Here is a 14,257-nt window from a genome sequence, read left to right on the forward strand (position 1 = left end):
TGTCTGTCCGTCAGTTACGCTTTCACGTCTAAACCACTGAACTGATTTTAATAAAATTTGTTACAGAGTGTTTCAGAACTAAACTTAACTGAATTTAATAAAAGTTGACCTTGAGAAAGAACAAATGATAGTTATTATCCCGGACTTTTGAAGACTTCTCTAGGAAACGTGATATAACCGAATTCAACGCGCGCGAATCCGCGTGCGGAAGCTATAAACATATAAAATATTTTTATCTTAGTTGTTATTGACCTTGTTATGGTGTGCAATGAAGAAGTATATCAACACTATTCCCACCATCTCAGCAATATCATGTTTAACCAAAATAAATAAAGAAATACATAAGTATATCTTACCAAAACTTCAGTTCCGAGCCTATTCACAAGTAAGTATGTGGATGAGACGCCGAGCACGTTGATTTGCTCCTTGATTTCGTAATACAATGTCAGGAGCGCCACCTGGGAAACATTGATAATACAAAATATAATACGCATTTTTTAGAAGTCTACTATCTATTGCTAGTAAAGTACTAAAGAATTCAGAATATTTAGCCGATGAGTGCCGGGAAATGCATTTTATAAATAGAATTTGGCGTATATTTTCATTAGTGCAAAAATATTGCTCTTTTATCGTGTTATTAGTAAACGATCTAATTCATTGAACTAGCTGATTTCTTTTCAATCATATGAAATGACCAGCCGTTTTCCCGCGGTTACACCGGCGTCCTGTGGGAACTACTGCCCGTACCGGGATAAAATATAGCATATGACACTCAGGAACATTGTAGCTAGCTATCTATCAGTGAAAGAATTTTGGAAATCCGATCAGCAGTTCCAAAGATTACCCCCTACATATAAACTTAGAAACTTTGAATCTTTATAATATTAGTATAGATAAGAAGGAGGATAGATTTTAAATAAGTTCTTATTAGTGAAACAATATATTACTACATAGTTACCTTCTGATTGCACAGTATAGAGAAATTAGCCGGATGGTCAAGCGCGACCTGTCCCGGCGGCAGCGTACCGTAGCGTCCCGGCTCCTCAGTAGCTACCTGCAGCTGACAGCTGACGAACGTCTCGCGTCCCACTTCTACTGACATGAAGAATGGTTTCTGAAACAATGTTGAAAAAATAAGTAAAAAAATATTCATATATCAAATATTCTAGAGAACATTTCGCGATTTCGTGCGATATATCAATACTGGCGGGCGTCCAGATGCGTAGGCGCATACGGATCGTGTAGTCGAATATTAACAGGTTTACATAGAATAAGTGTATACTATACTACACTAGACTAGGTTAAACGGCGAGACATTTGAAACTCTTATACCTGTAACATCTTGTTTTACCATGTTTCTAGCAAATAAAATTTCTTATTCTTGATAAGTGTATTCTCTGAAGCTTTATTGATACCCATTAGAGGGGAGGGGTAAAATTAGAGGCGAGGTAACTTAGAGCCGGGAGAAGCTTTTAGGATAGTTTTTGTCACCATCCGGCTAAGGGACGCGGGTGAAACCAATAGCGGGCGAAAGCTAGTTTATTATATTACTAAAGATCAGTCCAAAAAATACCTTAATTATAGCTGAAGGCGGAGACAGAGCTGATCCAGGTTCGAGCTTGCAAAGCGGAGCGGCGTCATACGCTCTGAGCGTGAGCGGTATTGGCGTAGCGTTGCATAGTAACACGATAGGACTTAGAAGGATCTCTAAGCTGCAGCCGCCGCCGGCTCGCACGGCTTGGTAACGAACCTGTGGAGAATGATTCGTCATTTTAGAATTATAATGGTGGGATTTTAAACCGATAAGACATGTAGGTATGGAACGAAAATAATTGTAAAACGATACTTGTTTCTAGAATGTGAAAATGAATTGCACGAAAGTGATAATTTATCATATTATTAACAAACGCTCTTAATATTGATTCATAAGTCGATCGTATTAAATCTAACTTTTAATTTAGACATGTTTATAAAATTATTCCATTATATTTTTTCTAGATGTGTCTTTTTTATCATAAAATTCAAATATAATAGGCATGATGACAGTAATAAAAAATCATTAAAATAATATATTTATTAAATTAAACTTGAAGCTTGGAATATAAAACGCGCATTGTTTTCTTTATTAATAATGTGATTAATATGTATTTTTATAAAATAAAATTACCGAAAAAAGGCAATCCGCCATGATATCTTGAACACCAATCAGAGCTCGTGACGTCATCTCTGAAAACAACTCGCGAGAAAGCGCGCGAACGTCACATTTCGTTATTGTGAACTTCCACTGCGATCTTTGTTTTTAATTAATTAATTGTTTATAACACGAGTTATGGAGCCCGGATTTATCAAGGCAAACAGCGCTAATTTGCCTAGAATTGATATCATAATGCTGGGAAAGTTTTTGGCATCAAATAAAGATTTTTGTTCAGCTGAATTTAGAAATGTTAAAACTTCCATGTAAGTATACTAGTTTAATTAAAAAACTATGAGAGATGAAACCTAACCTCAAAATAGTTATTTACATTATAAACTATGCTAGAATCTAGAGAACTACGTAATAACTTACATCAAAGTGATCTTCACAAAAATAAAGTTGTACCCTGGGCAATATTGCTTTTGAATCTCGTCTTGCAAGTTTAAGCCACTTGTTTCGTATTTTTTTATTGTGAGGAACGTACACAAATAACTTATCAGGAGTTGTTTTGGATGAGTTCTTACTTGGTCCCCCAGTGACCCCACAACACCTATGCCCTTTCGAATTCATATTTAATAACACAAAAAACTTAATTATTGCACGAGCGTTGTTTACTTGCGTCTTGTAATTTCAGTCGTGACGTCACAAGTGACACCATGACACTGACAAGCGTTTTCGCGCCGGATTCAAAGTGGACAGAGAAAATTGCAATTATTTGATAAAAAATCTTCGCATTTTCTTAAAATTAATAATTTTTCATATAAAATAGACGTATACCTACATCATACAAAGGAATTTAAAAATTTGTCATCATGCCTATTGCTATGCTTAATATTTTAGCTATTTTAATTTTCAATTATCAATTTACAATATTTGTTGACTTACGGCGACGTCACACCGCGGCTGCAGAGATGCGGGCTGCCAGTCGCCGCCCCAATGCTTGGCGACCAGAGAGTACGGCCACGCAGAGTTGGCATTACGTGATGAGCGTTCCAACCTTACAAAGTAAATTATATTCGATTTCATAATGGTAGTAATAGGACCAAAATATCAGATTCTGAAGAAACTGAGCGGAACTCAATCAAAGAAAAACAGCACTTTTCGAACGGCAAAATTACATGATAGCCCCCAAGAACGCAAAATCTTCACCACTTCCTATGTGCTATTACTGGGAAGAAGTGGTATAACAAACTCCCCAGCAACACATGTCTGTCTGTTAGATTTGATGAATTTTAAATTACAAAATTATGTCATCCATAATACACTTGATGAAAAAGTATTATCAATATTGGTAGGTAACTTTATGAACTGTTGACCAAGTGCTAGCAGGACCTTTAAGGGCTTTAAAACTACGCATGACTTACCATTGCAGTACATCGGTAATGACGTCTTCGATGTTCATGACGGGTGTTCGCTTGTCGAACACTGAAGTGTCAGTTACACCGTAATGCAAGGGGACGGCCTCGCGAGTCACCGGACATTCTATGTTCCTGTGGAGATGCATGCATATACATATATGAATTAAATTTTAGGTATGCCTGAAGAAATTTCCAAACTTATTTCTGTGTTAGAAAAAAACATAATATTTGGAATACAAATTGCCATGTTAATAAACTGATACCAGCAGAGATAGTTAGGATAAGTTTACGTTTTACGATAGTAATGCACTTACTTGTCTGAATTAATGCTACAAAACAATGAAAAAATTATGTAGTACAATATATATAATATAATTCCTCTGTAGTATGCAACAAATAGCTATATTTTTTTGATATTTAAGACCTCTAAATCTACCTAGCATGATATGTAATCTATACTTAATATTAGAAACCTGAAGAGTTTGTTTTTGTTAAATTGAACGAGCTAATCTCAGGAACTACTGGTCCGATATGAAAAATTATTTCAGTGTTAGATAGCCCATTTATCGAGGCAGGCTATAGGCTAGTTTTTATCCGGTTTCGTGCATAGGTTCCCACGGGATGCGGATGAAACCGCTGGCAGAAGCTAATACCTTTATAACATCTAAGTTCGATATCATCCTCCGAGCCTTTTTCCCAATTATGTTAGGGTCGGCTTCCAGTCTAACCGGATTCAGCTGAGTACCAGTGTTTTACAAGGAGTGACTGCCTATCTGACCTCCTCAACCCAGTTGCCCGGGCAACCCAATGCCCGTTGGTTAGACTGGAGTCAGACTTACTGACTACCCGTAACGACTGTCAAGGATGTTCAATGACAGCCGGGACCTACAGTTTAACGTGCCGCCCGAAACACAGTCATTACAGTCATTGGTATCTAAGAAATACTTAGAAAGTACATACAAACAATCTAAGTTCGATATAGTTACCTATATTGGAAAGACAGGCTATGTCTAGCGGCGGTAGTGCCGGGCGCCTGCAGGTGAGTGCTAGACCCTCGGCCTGGAGTCGTTTGTAGCATCGGCGGCAGTTGCTGTGTTACCGGCGTCAAGTCCTCGCTCGTCGTCGTCATTGCTTCTGTTACTATAAGCACCTGCACACAAAATTGTTTATCATTAGATGTGTAATCATTTGCCTATTTTCGATGTTGTGGTCGGCTTTTTAATCTAGCCATTCCTTGTACTAGAAAAAGTCTGTGCCCTGCAATGGGTCAATAAAAGGTCTAATGTTGCCTTCCGGGGGAATTGGGTATTTTACACTAAATCAGAAACAAAATCCACCATCGTATTCATTTGCCAAAGTATCTTAACAAAATTACATTCCATTTATCGTTTTGAGGGAGTTTTTTTATTATTATTAGAAGAAATAAAAAAAGAAATTGTAACATCATATTTCACATTTTCGTGCCACTTTCAGAGAAAAAAAACAGTTATTAACAGTTCATTAAAATTATTTAATTTTACTAGTTGTCAAATACCGTATTCAAAATGGTATAGTGTCCTTGCTAATACTACATGTGTACTTACGTCAGTGTCGAGAGGTAGATGCGAGTGTAGTATGTAAAGTGGCCAGAGTGTCGCTAAGATGCGTCCGTCGGCGCGACCTCGTACCACCCGGCACCATATAGACACGAACTGACTTTCACCTTCAGTTGGCACTGAGACAAACGTATGAACGATTATGAACAACAAAACTTTGTAAAGAGGAAGGTGATGATTATGAATGCGGATGAATGTAAATGAAGGGAGCGACCAAAGAAACGATGGATTTATGTTACTTGTGACATGAAGGCTGATAAATGAGAATGGAAAAAGAAAACATGCAAAACAATAGGGGCAGGAGGATGATGACCTATACGTTTTACTGTTGTTTAAACTAAAAAGATTGATCGCTTGAAACCGATAATCACAAAAAGAAATTCGATAGTTTTTGTGAGAATTGATGATGATCATTTGTCGAGGAAGACTACCGGGGTACATGGCCTATCTGGACATAGTTAGAACTCTGCTACTACGAGTTCTGTAACTTTTTAGGAATGGAGTACGTCTTTATTACTGCTGTAGGGAATGAATGAAAATCAATCAGTAATGCTCTATGAAAAATGTTTCAGTACCCTATGAAAATTAATTGGTGTTTAAAAGTGAACCAACCTTTAACCAACCATGGAACGTTTTCCTTCGGGCATTCCTTCAGCGGTATATCGCCTGACCAGCATGTGTTGTGTGATCTGAACTTGATCCTGCCAAAACGTCATGTAAATAAATTAAAATCATGACAACTTTTATTGAGATTTCGAGATTGTTAAGTTTAATTCATAGAATACATGAACAAATACTTTTAGGGCCGTTCCTAATTATCTGTTGGATTAGCTTACCAAAGATAGGAATCTGACAATGTGTATGGGGCTAATGTCAAATTCTATCTCTTGTAAGCTAATCAACTGATAAAAAGAATATAGGGAACTAGCTTCCGCCCGCGACTTCGCCCGCGTCGAGTTCGGTTATATCGCGTTTCGAAGAGAACTCTTCATAAGTCCCGGATAAAAACTCCTTTGTTCTTTCTCAAGGCGAACTCTATCTCTGCACCAAATTTTATTAAAATCAGTTCAGTAGTTTAGACGTGAAAGCGTAACAGACAGACAGACAGAGTTACTTCGCATTAACAATATTAGTAGGGATATGGGAAAAGACCATCATGCGATAAAAGTGTTGAGTCCTTACTTGAGCACCATGTCGTTATCGGCACTGCAGATGACGCTGCGGCCCACCGTCTCGGCGGCTAACTCGCCCGAACACACCGTACGCCATTGCGGCCCTTCCATAAGGCGACTTTTGACCTGCAATACAGAATATCTTTATAAAACTGAACTGCAAATGAAAAGACACAAATAAAATAATTTCGAAATTGATTTCCATATTATTTATATTATGACAGGTAACTTCTGAATGTATTAGTGATGTTGATAACCGTAAATTCATTTATAATTTGAATCGATTATTCATCAGTCAGTCGAGTCAGACCAGTCAAATGTCATAATGTAAAAAAACTCATTACATAAAGTACCAAATAAAAAATCGTGGGACTTAGAAAACACGTAAGTAGCCAAATCCTGGACTATCTCCGCCGATTACTATTCGTCACCCATCCAACCTCGAACAATCAACTAATGAGAATCCAGTCATTAAAAAAAAAACACTAACCTTATACAGCAGAGTAGCTCGAAGCATGTTCGCTAAGACCAGTCTACCAGACAGGTGCATATATCTGCAGGCTCCCAGCTGTTCGACCTTCACATGAACTACGGCACCCATAGAAGCAAATTGCTTGTTGTTCACTGACTCGGGAGTCTCGATCTTCAGTCGAGTGGTTCCAATTGCGAAGGGTATACCTGTGATATCAGTTTTTAATGGCCAGTACTTTACAAATGATTTGGAGATATGGCCAGTACTTTACAAATGATTTGGAGATATACAAGTGTCAAATAAATTATTATTTTAGTTGTAATTTAGCTGTTTTCCCACTGTTTTACAAGCGTCCCGTGGGAAATACTGACCGTATCCGGACAAAATATGGCCCATGTTACTCCGGAACAGATGAAACATTTGTTCAAATGGAAGTTCCAAGTTTGTTGATTGTAAGGAATATCACTTACTGGCTGACCAATGCCAATCAGCTGTTGGGCCGGCGAGCGCGATTCGCAGCCTCCTTGAAGCCGTTGGGTTGCGCCACCTGATAAGGAAAACGAGGTACATAAATATATCTTGGGAGATATACATTCAACGACTATTTTGTGAAGCGATAGTTGGATAAAGCTCAGGCTTATTTGTTATTTTTGATGTAAAAGGTATACTACTATAAGATTTAAGAATCTAAAGTCATCTGAACATCTTTGGCAGTCGTTTTGGGAAATCAGAAGCCTGAAAGTCTGAAAACCAGTCTTGCCAAAGGGTATCGGTTATGGTGCCGGGTTGGGAAGGTCAGACAGGTAGTCGTTGAACTTAAAACCTTGGAACTCAGCTGCATTCGGTTAGATCGGAAGCCGACGCCAACTATGTCATCTAATTGTAAGGTTTAAGAATCTAAAGGGGTTATGACTAATTTTTGAACCGTTACCTATAAGCAAGCCTTGCGCCGGGGCCAAGCGGTACAACTTCATCAGTATCCTCTTGGCCTATCCTCATAGCGGAGGCACAACTGTTGTGTATCCACAGCACCACGCGGCCTTCGAGAGCCAACGCCATGGCCGCGGCAATCTCGTGCCTACTGCGCTTCCTTGTGTCGGGCAGCTCCTCTGTGTAGCGAGGCGGTAGTTCAAGGACATACTGCCAATTGAAAGCAAGCAAATCACTACATAGTACAAAACAAAGTCGATTTAACTGTTACCTTATCCCTTTGTAGGTACGCTTAAATATTCAAAACAACGCAACCGATTTGTGTGCGGTTTTTAATAGATAAAGTGATTAAAGAGGAAGGTATATGTATAATAACATACATTAAATACTGTCATCCCCTGAGAAGATGGGGCGGGTCGCTAAAAATCTATTGTAGAAATTTGATAGAATGAGGTAGGTTCATGTGCAAGTCTCATCTTACCAATTAGTAGCATTTTAAGCGATTTTGTAAGCAAAAGTACTGAAATTAACTTCAATGTATTTGAAACAAGAATTTAAGAAGTATTTAAAGATTTGATGATGAGTGGTTTTTTACTTTTACATACATACTTAGATATCAAGGAATGAAAGATGTTAACTTTGTATTTCGACGACTGTTTGAATCCCTGGTAACATTTAAATTTAAACTGACCTCATCATAAGCAGTCTTCCAATCATTAAAAAGAGCCTGTAATGTTCGTAGCCTGGACACATGCATAGCGACGTGAATGCCAGTGGTCATAACTCGACATCGCGAACCAGTCATCATATCGTTGTGAGCGGAGATGGCTCCCTGGACACGGAACTCTTGCATGATCGGCTCCATCGTGCCCGTTGCGCAGTCCACCATATCGGAACTGTGGGGCAAACATTATTTAATAATAATCAAAAATATATCATTAATCATTATTGTGATTTCTCTTTGCTCCATTATGAATAAAGAGCGATTAATAACTGTGACTATCTGCTACCTGAAATTAAGAGTACTCGCATACTGCAAACTTTCAGTCGGCTGATAGTCTGTTTGGGCTAATAAATCAATATGAAGGCAATTGTTAGTACGCACATTAGAAAGCTCAGGCGCAATTAAGGCGGTATTAGCAAAAACATACCAACCACTGGGTCAACTGTCGGCTGACTGTTTAGTCTGCACTGAGCGGGTACTTTAAATATTTTTTTATCATATTTTTCGCTACCCTATTAATTTTTATTTTATCACTCACGAAGACAGAGCTTAAGAATTTTAACTTTTCTTTCAAAATTTCATCCTCTCAATAAAATAATACTTATTTTTATTTTTCAAAAGTATAGACAAATGTACACATATTTAGAGAATACTAAAAATAAACTTATATATGTATATTCAACTTCTCAATTAATTAATTAATGTTAACTCACGAGGTATTAGTATCCATAACGAGTAGCGTGCCAGCGGGCGAGTTGATGTGCGCGTACGCAGCAGTATTGCTGACGGTGAAACTGAGCACGCGATGGGTTTTCATCAGCGGCTTCGACACGTAGTAGCCCTCCAGAAATGTCTCATGACTGAAACATTAACAAATATTTGTTGTAGGAGGATATTAATCAGTGGATATTGTAGGGATGGCCTGGAAAAAAACCAATAGAATAAAAATTAGTTTCTATACCTAATATAGATGACAGTGTACGATAATCATTTAAAAATATAAGCAGAACGCAGAAGTTGTTTTAAGAGACTTGACGTTTATGTTATCGATGAATTCGGGCGCCATAATGTAGGTAGGTCAGGAAACCTTCTTCTAGGTCAAATAGATATGGTGGACGTGACCAAAACGATCAGTTACAAGTGAACTAACGACACGTTCAGTTTCTTTGAGACATCTCACACAAAGAAGCCGGTGCAAAGAAGGCGTATAAGGGCGAACACAGTATTGTTTCTCGTCCCCCGTACACCCGCATTTTGGCGCGTTGCTTTCTTAGGAGATTTTCTGTTATAGCACCCCCGCTATTCAGTCATTTTGTTCTCCATGATTATACATCATCATCATCATCTCAGCCATAGGACATCCACTGCTGAACATAGGCCTCCCCCTTAGATCTCCACAAATACCGTTTGGCTGCGACCTGCATGAAGCGTCTTCCGGCGACCTTTAAAAGATCATCTGTCCATCTTGTTGGTGGACTTCCTATGGTCTGTTTTTTAATCTTGTAGACTAAACTGACATTACGAGTGTTGTCAGTTTATTGCAAATTCTTAAATAAAATGTGGCACGACCGAAACTTAGCGTTGATAAAATCAAGTATCGTTTTTTTACAATAAGTCATCCTGAAATAATGGGCTTATTCTTGAAGATTACGCATGGCGTTGCGTGGTCAGATATCCCTGGCAATTTGTAGCACGTCGTGCAACCGTGTGTACGTAGGTGAATTGTAAATATAAAACTTTGAATGAATATTAAATTCGTCTATTATAGATAAAAAGTTACGTTTCATAAAACCGGTATCGTAAGAACAACCCTGTAAAAAAAAGCTAGCAACATTATTTGTAAGATTGACATTTTGCAAGTGTGGTAGTCTACGAGACTAAAAAACGGCTTGTGTTTAAACACCACCCAAAAAAGTACCTATTTTACAACCAAAAAAAATCTAAACAGTTACCAAAATGGATAAATGGGCACCAAATAACGTTTCCAAAAATATTATTAAATAAAACCATTTTTTCGTATTATTGACTACTAAAAAAATATATGGACGCCTTTAAAATACACTTTAGACCAAATATTATACATTGTCACTACTTAGATGTTACCAATTATGTAATACCATGACTCCTAATTTGGTAATTTTTGTTAGACTAAAAAAGCTAACGATCGCTAGAATATTTCCCAAATACCAATTAATATACTGGGGTTCCCAAACGTACGTCGCTTATTTATTGTTATATGAATTTGTGTGTAACTCAGTACGTTTAAAGAGTAAGCACGCAACATGCAGCAAGCATGGCTTCTGTCACGGCTCCGGCGCTGCGGGGCTCCGGCGGTCCCATGCGAGCTTATCGTCGCAGATGGTTTTCACGCTCACCACCGCAGCTTCGGCTTGCTGGCCGGCTCCGCCGGCCAGCCTCAGCCGCGGCGGCGAGCGCTGAAACTACCTGCGCCTCAGCTCGCAGGCCGCCTCGCCCCTCCGCGCCTACGCGGTTTTGAATTGCACTCTAGGGGTAGGGCAGACAAGACTACGTGGAGTCGGTTTTGCAGCGATTCGTTTTCGTCACTAACTTTGATTTTTGGTAGTAATATTAATCTTTTAGTAGGACAGAATTTGGTGACCATTAATCCATTTTGGGAACCAAAAATAATATTTGTGCGAGATTTGCGATTTTTCTGATGTTATTTTATTTTTTTTGGATCATAATATTATATTCTTTAGTGCCCTTTTAATAAAGTCAATTTATTTTTTTTGGAGTTGTTTATTTTATTTGGTGCCTCAGCCTAGAGTCTTAAAAATATTTTTGGTGACCGTCTAAATTATACCCCTAAAAAACAGACTATACGCTGCGCTTGCTGATTGATGCTTGATGATTATATGTTACCTGCTAATATCAGGCAGCGAGTTGTGCGCGTGTACTTGTAAACGCGCGAGTCTAAGCGCGACCGTGATGCGAGGCAGTAGACGCGGCGCAAAGTACGAGTCCACTCGCAACACTCCCAGTAGTTCCTCGGCCGATACACCAGCCGTCACTCGCGCGTCACCCACGAATTGTGGCTCGTCTAATACCTACAATCGGGTAGTTGATTGGTAACAAATAAATTTATATCATATTTATTTCGTATGGCATCATAAAATAATGTTATTTTCATTTTTTATTCATGTTATAAGTAAAAAAAAGGTATATAGCCTGTAGTTAGCATTTTCAAACAAATTGCATAGAAGATAATATTTAACATAGATATAATATTACTAAACAAGATTGCGCACGCTCAAAATATATATTTACGAAAATGAACTCTATTTTAACGCAATAAGGTACTAAATTGGTTGCATAATACACAGAGGCAAATCCGAGCCGAGCGGGATAGTTCGAACGGAGGCTGTTTGTCTCTTTCTAACACCTTGCCAGCATAAAAAAATGTTGTGATCAAAAGTTTTGTCTTCCCAAAAACAATTGAATCACTTATATTTTTATCTTATTTTAACAATTGTAAGTCAACAAATTAATAAAAATCGCATTAATTTATTCGTATTTATTATTAAAACATAAACAACATAAATTTTTATTTTGCTTTTTTTTATTTTCTAGCGGTAACCCTGAACATTCTTGGCGCGTAATCAGCATTTAAAATTTTGTTTATATTTTTTTTTGTATTAAATCAATTTAAACTGTTAAAATGGTGAAAAAGTGTTGCGTTTCTACTTGCAAAAGTGAATCCTATGGTGGTTGCAATATATCGTTCCACAGGTTAGCTAATAATAACATTTTCGTAAACCAAACAACTAGGGTGCCCATGAATTCTTGTAACGAGTCAAAATATCGGTGATGGATTTTAAAACTGTTGTACTATTGTTATAGCTTCCCAAAAAATGAAGAAAGGCGACATAAATGGCTCAGCAGTCTATATATGAAGTAGAAATACAAAAAAAAACAGTCTTCACTTCGAATCTTCCTGCTTTTATACTGCTAATTTCCGCTAATTATTAAAAGCCTTTATTAGTATCTTAAGGTCACAAACTGCGTAAGTTAAAACTTCAATACTAATCTGTGTTTAATAATCTTAGCAAATTCGGATTTGTCTCACATAGCTTAATCTCATAGTCACCCTATTAGAAAGGGACAGACAGCCTCCGTACTAACTGTTTCACTCGGCTCGTTTTTTGGGTTTATATGCGCAGTCCTGTTTACTAATATTATGTCTATGATATTTAATTTGACTGGTTGTCAAATATCGTAATAGTTCGACAAGTTCACAATTACTTATGAAATACTTTTTGCTTATAATAAAATCCTTTCCATAGTCATTTTCGCTTAGGTTTTACCTACCCAAAGTAGACTTACCTAGACCCTATGTAGAGTTGTAAATATTGATCAGTAGTTGATTGAATTCGGTAACAGCTTTTCAGAATACTCTAAGTGATTACCTATGCTCCATTCTACATGTTATACATTTTTAGGGTTCCGTAGCCAAAATGGCAAAAACGGAACCCTTATAGTTTCGTCATGTCCGTCTGTCCGTCTGTCCGTCTGTCCGTCTGTCACAGCCGATTTACTCGGAAACTATAAGTACTACAGTGATGAAATTTGATGGGAATATGTGTTGTATGAACCGCTACAAAAATATGACACTAAATAGTAAAAAAAAGAATTGGGGGTGGGGCCCCCCATACATGTAACTGAGGGATGAAATTTTTTTTTTTCGATGTACATACCCGTGTGGGGTATCAATGGAAAGGTCTTTTAAAATGATATAAAGTTTTCTAAAAAACATTTTTCTTAAAGTGAACGGTTTTTGAGATATCAGCTCTCAAAGTCGTAAAAAGTATGTCCCCCCCCCCTCTATTTTTATAACTACGGGGTATAAAATTCTAAAAAAAATAGAGGTGATGCATGCTAATTAACTCTTTCAACGATTTTTGGTTTGATCAAAGTATCTCTTATAGTTTTTGAGATAGGTTGATTTAACTGTAATTTACGGAACCCTTCGTGCACGAGTCCGACTCGCACTTGGCCGGTTTTTTCTTTACAAGTAATATAGTCTTGTTAATTAAGACTTACCAATGGATCAGATCTCGGCATGAACTTATTCATATCGAACTCGAAGGGCGCCGCTTTCGGCTCGGTCACCGAACATACACGGAAGCGCCACATCATTGCGAACACAGTTTCTGTCCACAAAATATGTAAATATTATTAATAATCCTACAAATATTATAAATGTGAATGTTTGTGAAAATGTATGGATGTATTTTTGTTCTTTCACGCAAAAACGGCTGGGCCGATTTGGTTGAAATTTGGTATGTAGATAGGTGATTAACACATAAGACTGTTTTTTATCATATCATATATGTGCGTGTTCGAGTACAGTTATCGGGATAACTTGCCACGCTAGCAAATATTTCGACTGAAAATTTGCTACTGCGGCCTATATTTTAATTTTAAGTTTCATAAAATCAATGGAATTTCATAGAATATTAAGAACTTGTTACCTGGTGGTCTAACGAAAAGCCGCAGCTCCCTCGGCTCGCCAGTGGGCAGTTTGAAGAACGTATGAGCTTCCCACCTCACCAGCATTGAGTTGTACAACTCCAATACGCAGTCTATCTCCTTGTCCTGAACAATTTTAATACATTTAGTTAGGAAATAAATATACATTTTAATTTTATTGCAGTTTGCCAGCGACTCCCATCACTGCGACTCTACGCTCTCTCCAAATAAATATCATTGGTCTATTGAAGGCGAAAAACCTTGGTTTCTATTAATAAAGAACCTTTGAATATAGAGGCAAAGTACCCATAACACCAGTTGA

At 37.7% G+C, this 14,257-nt stretch overlaps 1 protein-coding gene across 1 annotated transcript in view; it reads right to left on the reverse strand.

Moving 5' to 3' along the window:
• LOC124645235 (vacuolar protein sorting-associated protein 13B) overlaps positions 1-14,257 on the reverse strand; it is a 76,881-nt gene that overhangs the window by 20,527 nt on the left and 42,097 nt on the right. Inside the window, exons 50-66 of the mRNA XM_047185026.1 lie at positions 13,938-14,061; positions 13,507-13,616; positions 11,329-11,513; positions 9,159-9,305; positions 8,413-8,617; positions 7,723-7,931; positions 7,262-7,338; positions 6,810-6,997; positions 6,330-6,445; positions 5,760-5,848; positions 5,136-5,266; positions 4,539-4,702; positions 3,559-3,684; positions 3,080-3,191; positions 1,574-1,750; positions 959-1,114; positions 357-458 (exon numbers count right to left, since the gene is read on the reverse strand). Of these exons, the coding sequence (XP_047040982.1) occupies positions 357-458; positions 959-1,114; positions 1,574-1,750; positions 3,080-3,191; positions 3,559-3,684; positions 4,539-4,702; positions 5,136-5,266; positions 5,760-5,848; positions 6,330-6,445; positions 6,810-6,997; positions 7,262-7,338; positions 7,723-7,931; positions 8,413-8,617; positions 9,159-9,305; positions 11,329-11,513; positions 13,507-13,616; positions 13,938-14,061 (2,418 nt within the window). The remainder of the gene's footprint in view (positions 1-356; positions 459-958; positions 1,115-1,573; positions 1,751-3,079; positions 3,192-3,558; positions 3,685-4,538; positions 4,703-5,135; positions 5,267-5,759; positions 5,849-6,329; positions 6,446-6,809; positions 6,998-7,261; positions 7,339-7,722; positions 7,932-8,412; positions 8,618-9,158; positions 9,306-11,328; positions 11,514-13,506; positions 13,617-13,937; positions 14,062-14,257) is intronic.

The sequence above is a fragment of the Helicoverpa zea genome, chromosome 31, assembly GCF_022581195.2.
Source record: "Helicoverpa zea isolate HzStark_Cry1AcR chromosome 31, ilHelZeax1.1, whole genome shotgun sequence".
NCBI classification, from domain to species: domain Eukaryota; kingdom Metazoa; phylum Arthropoda; class Insecta; order Lepidoptera; family Noctuidae; genus Helicoverpa; species Helicoverpa zea.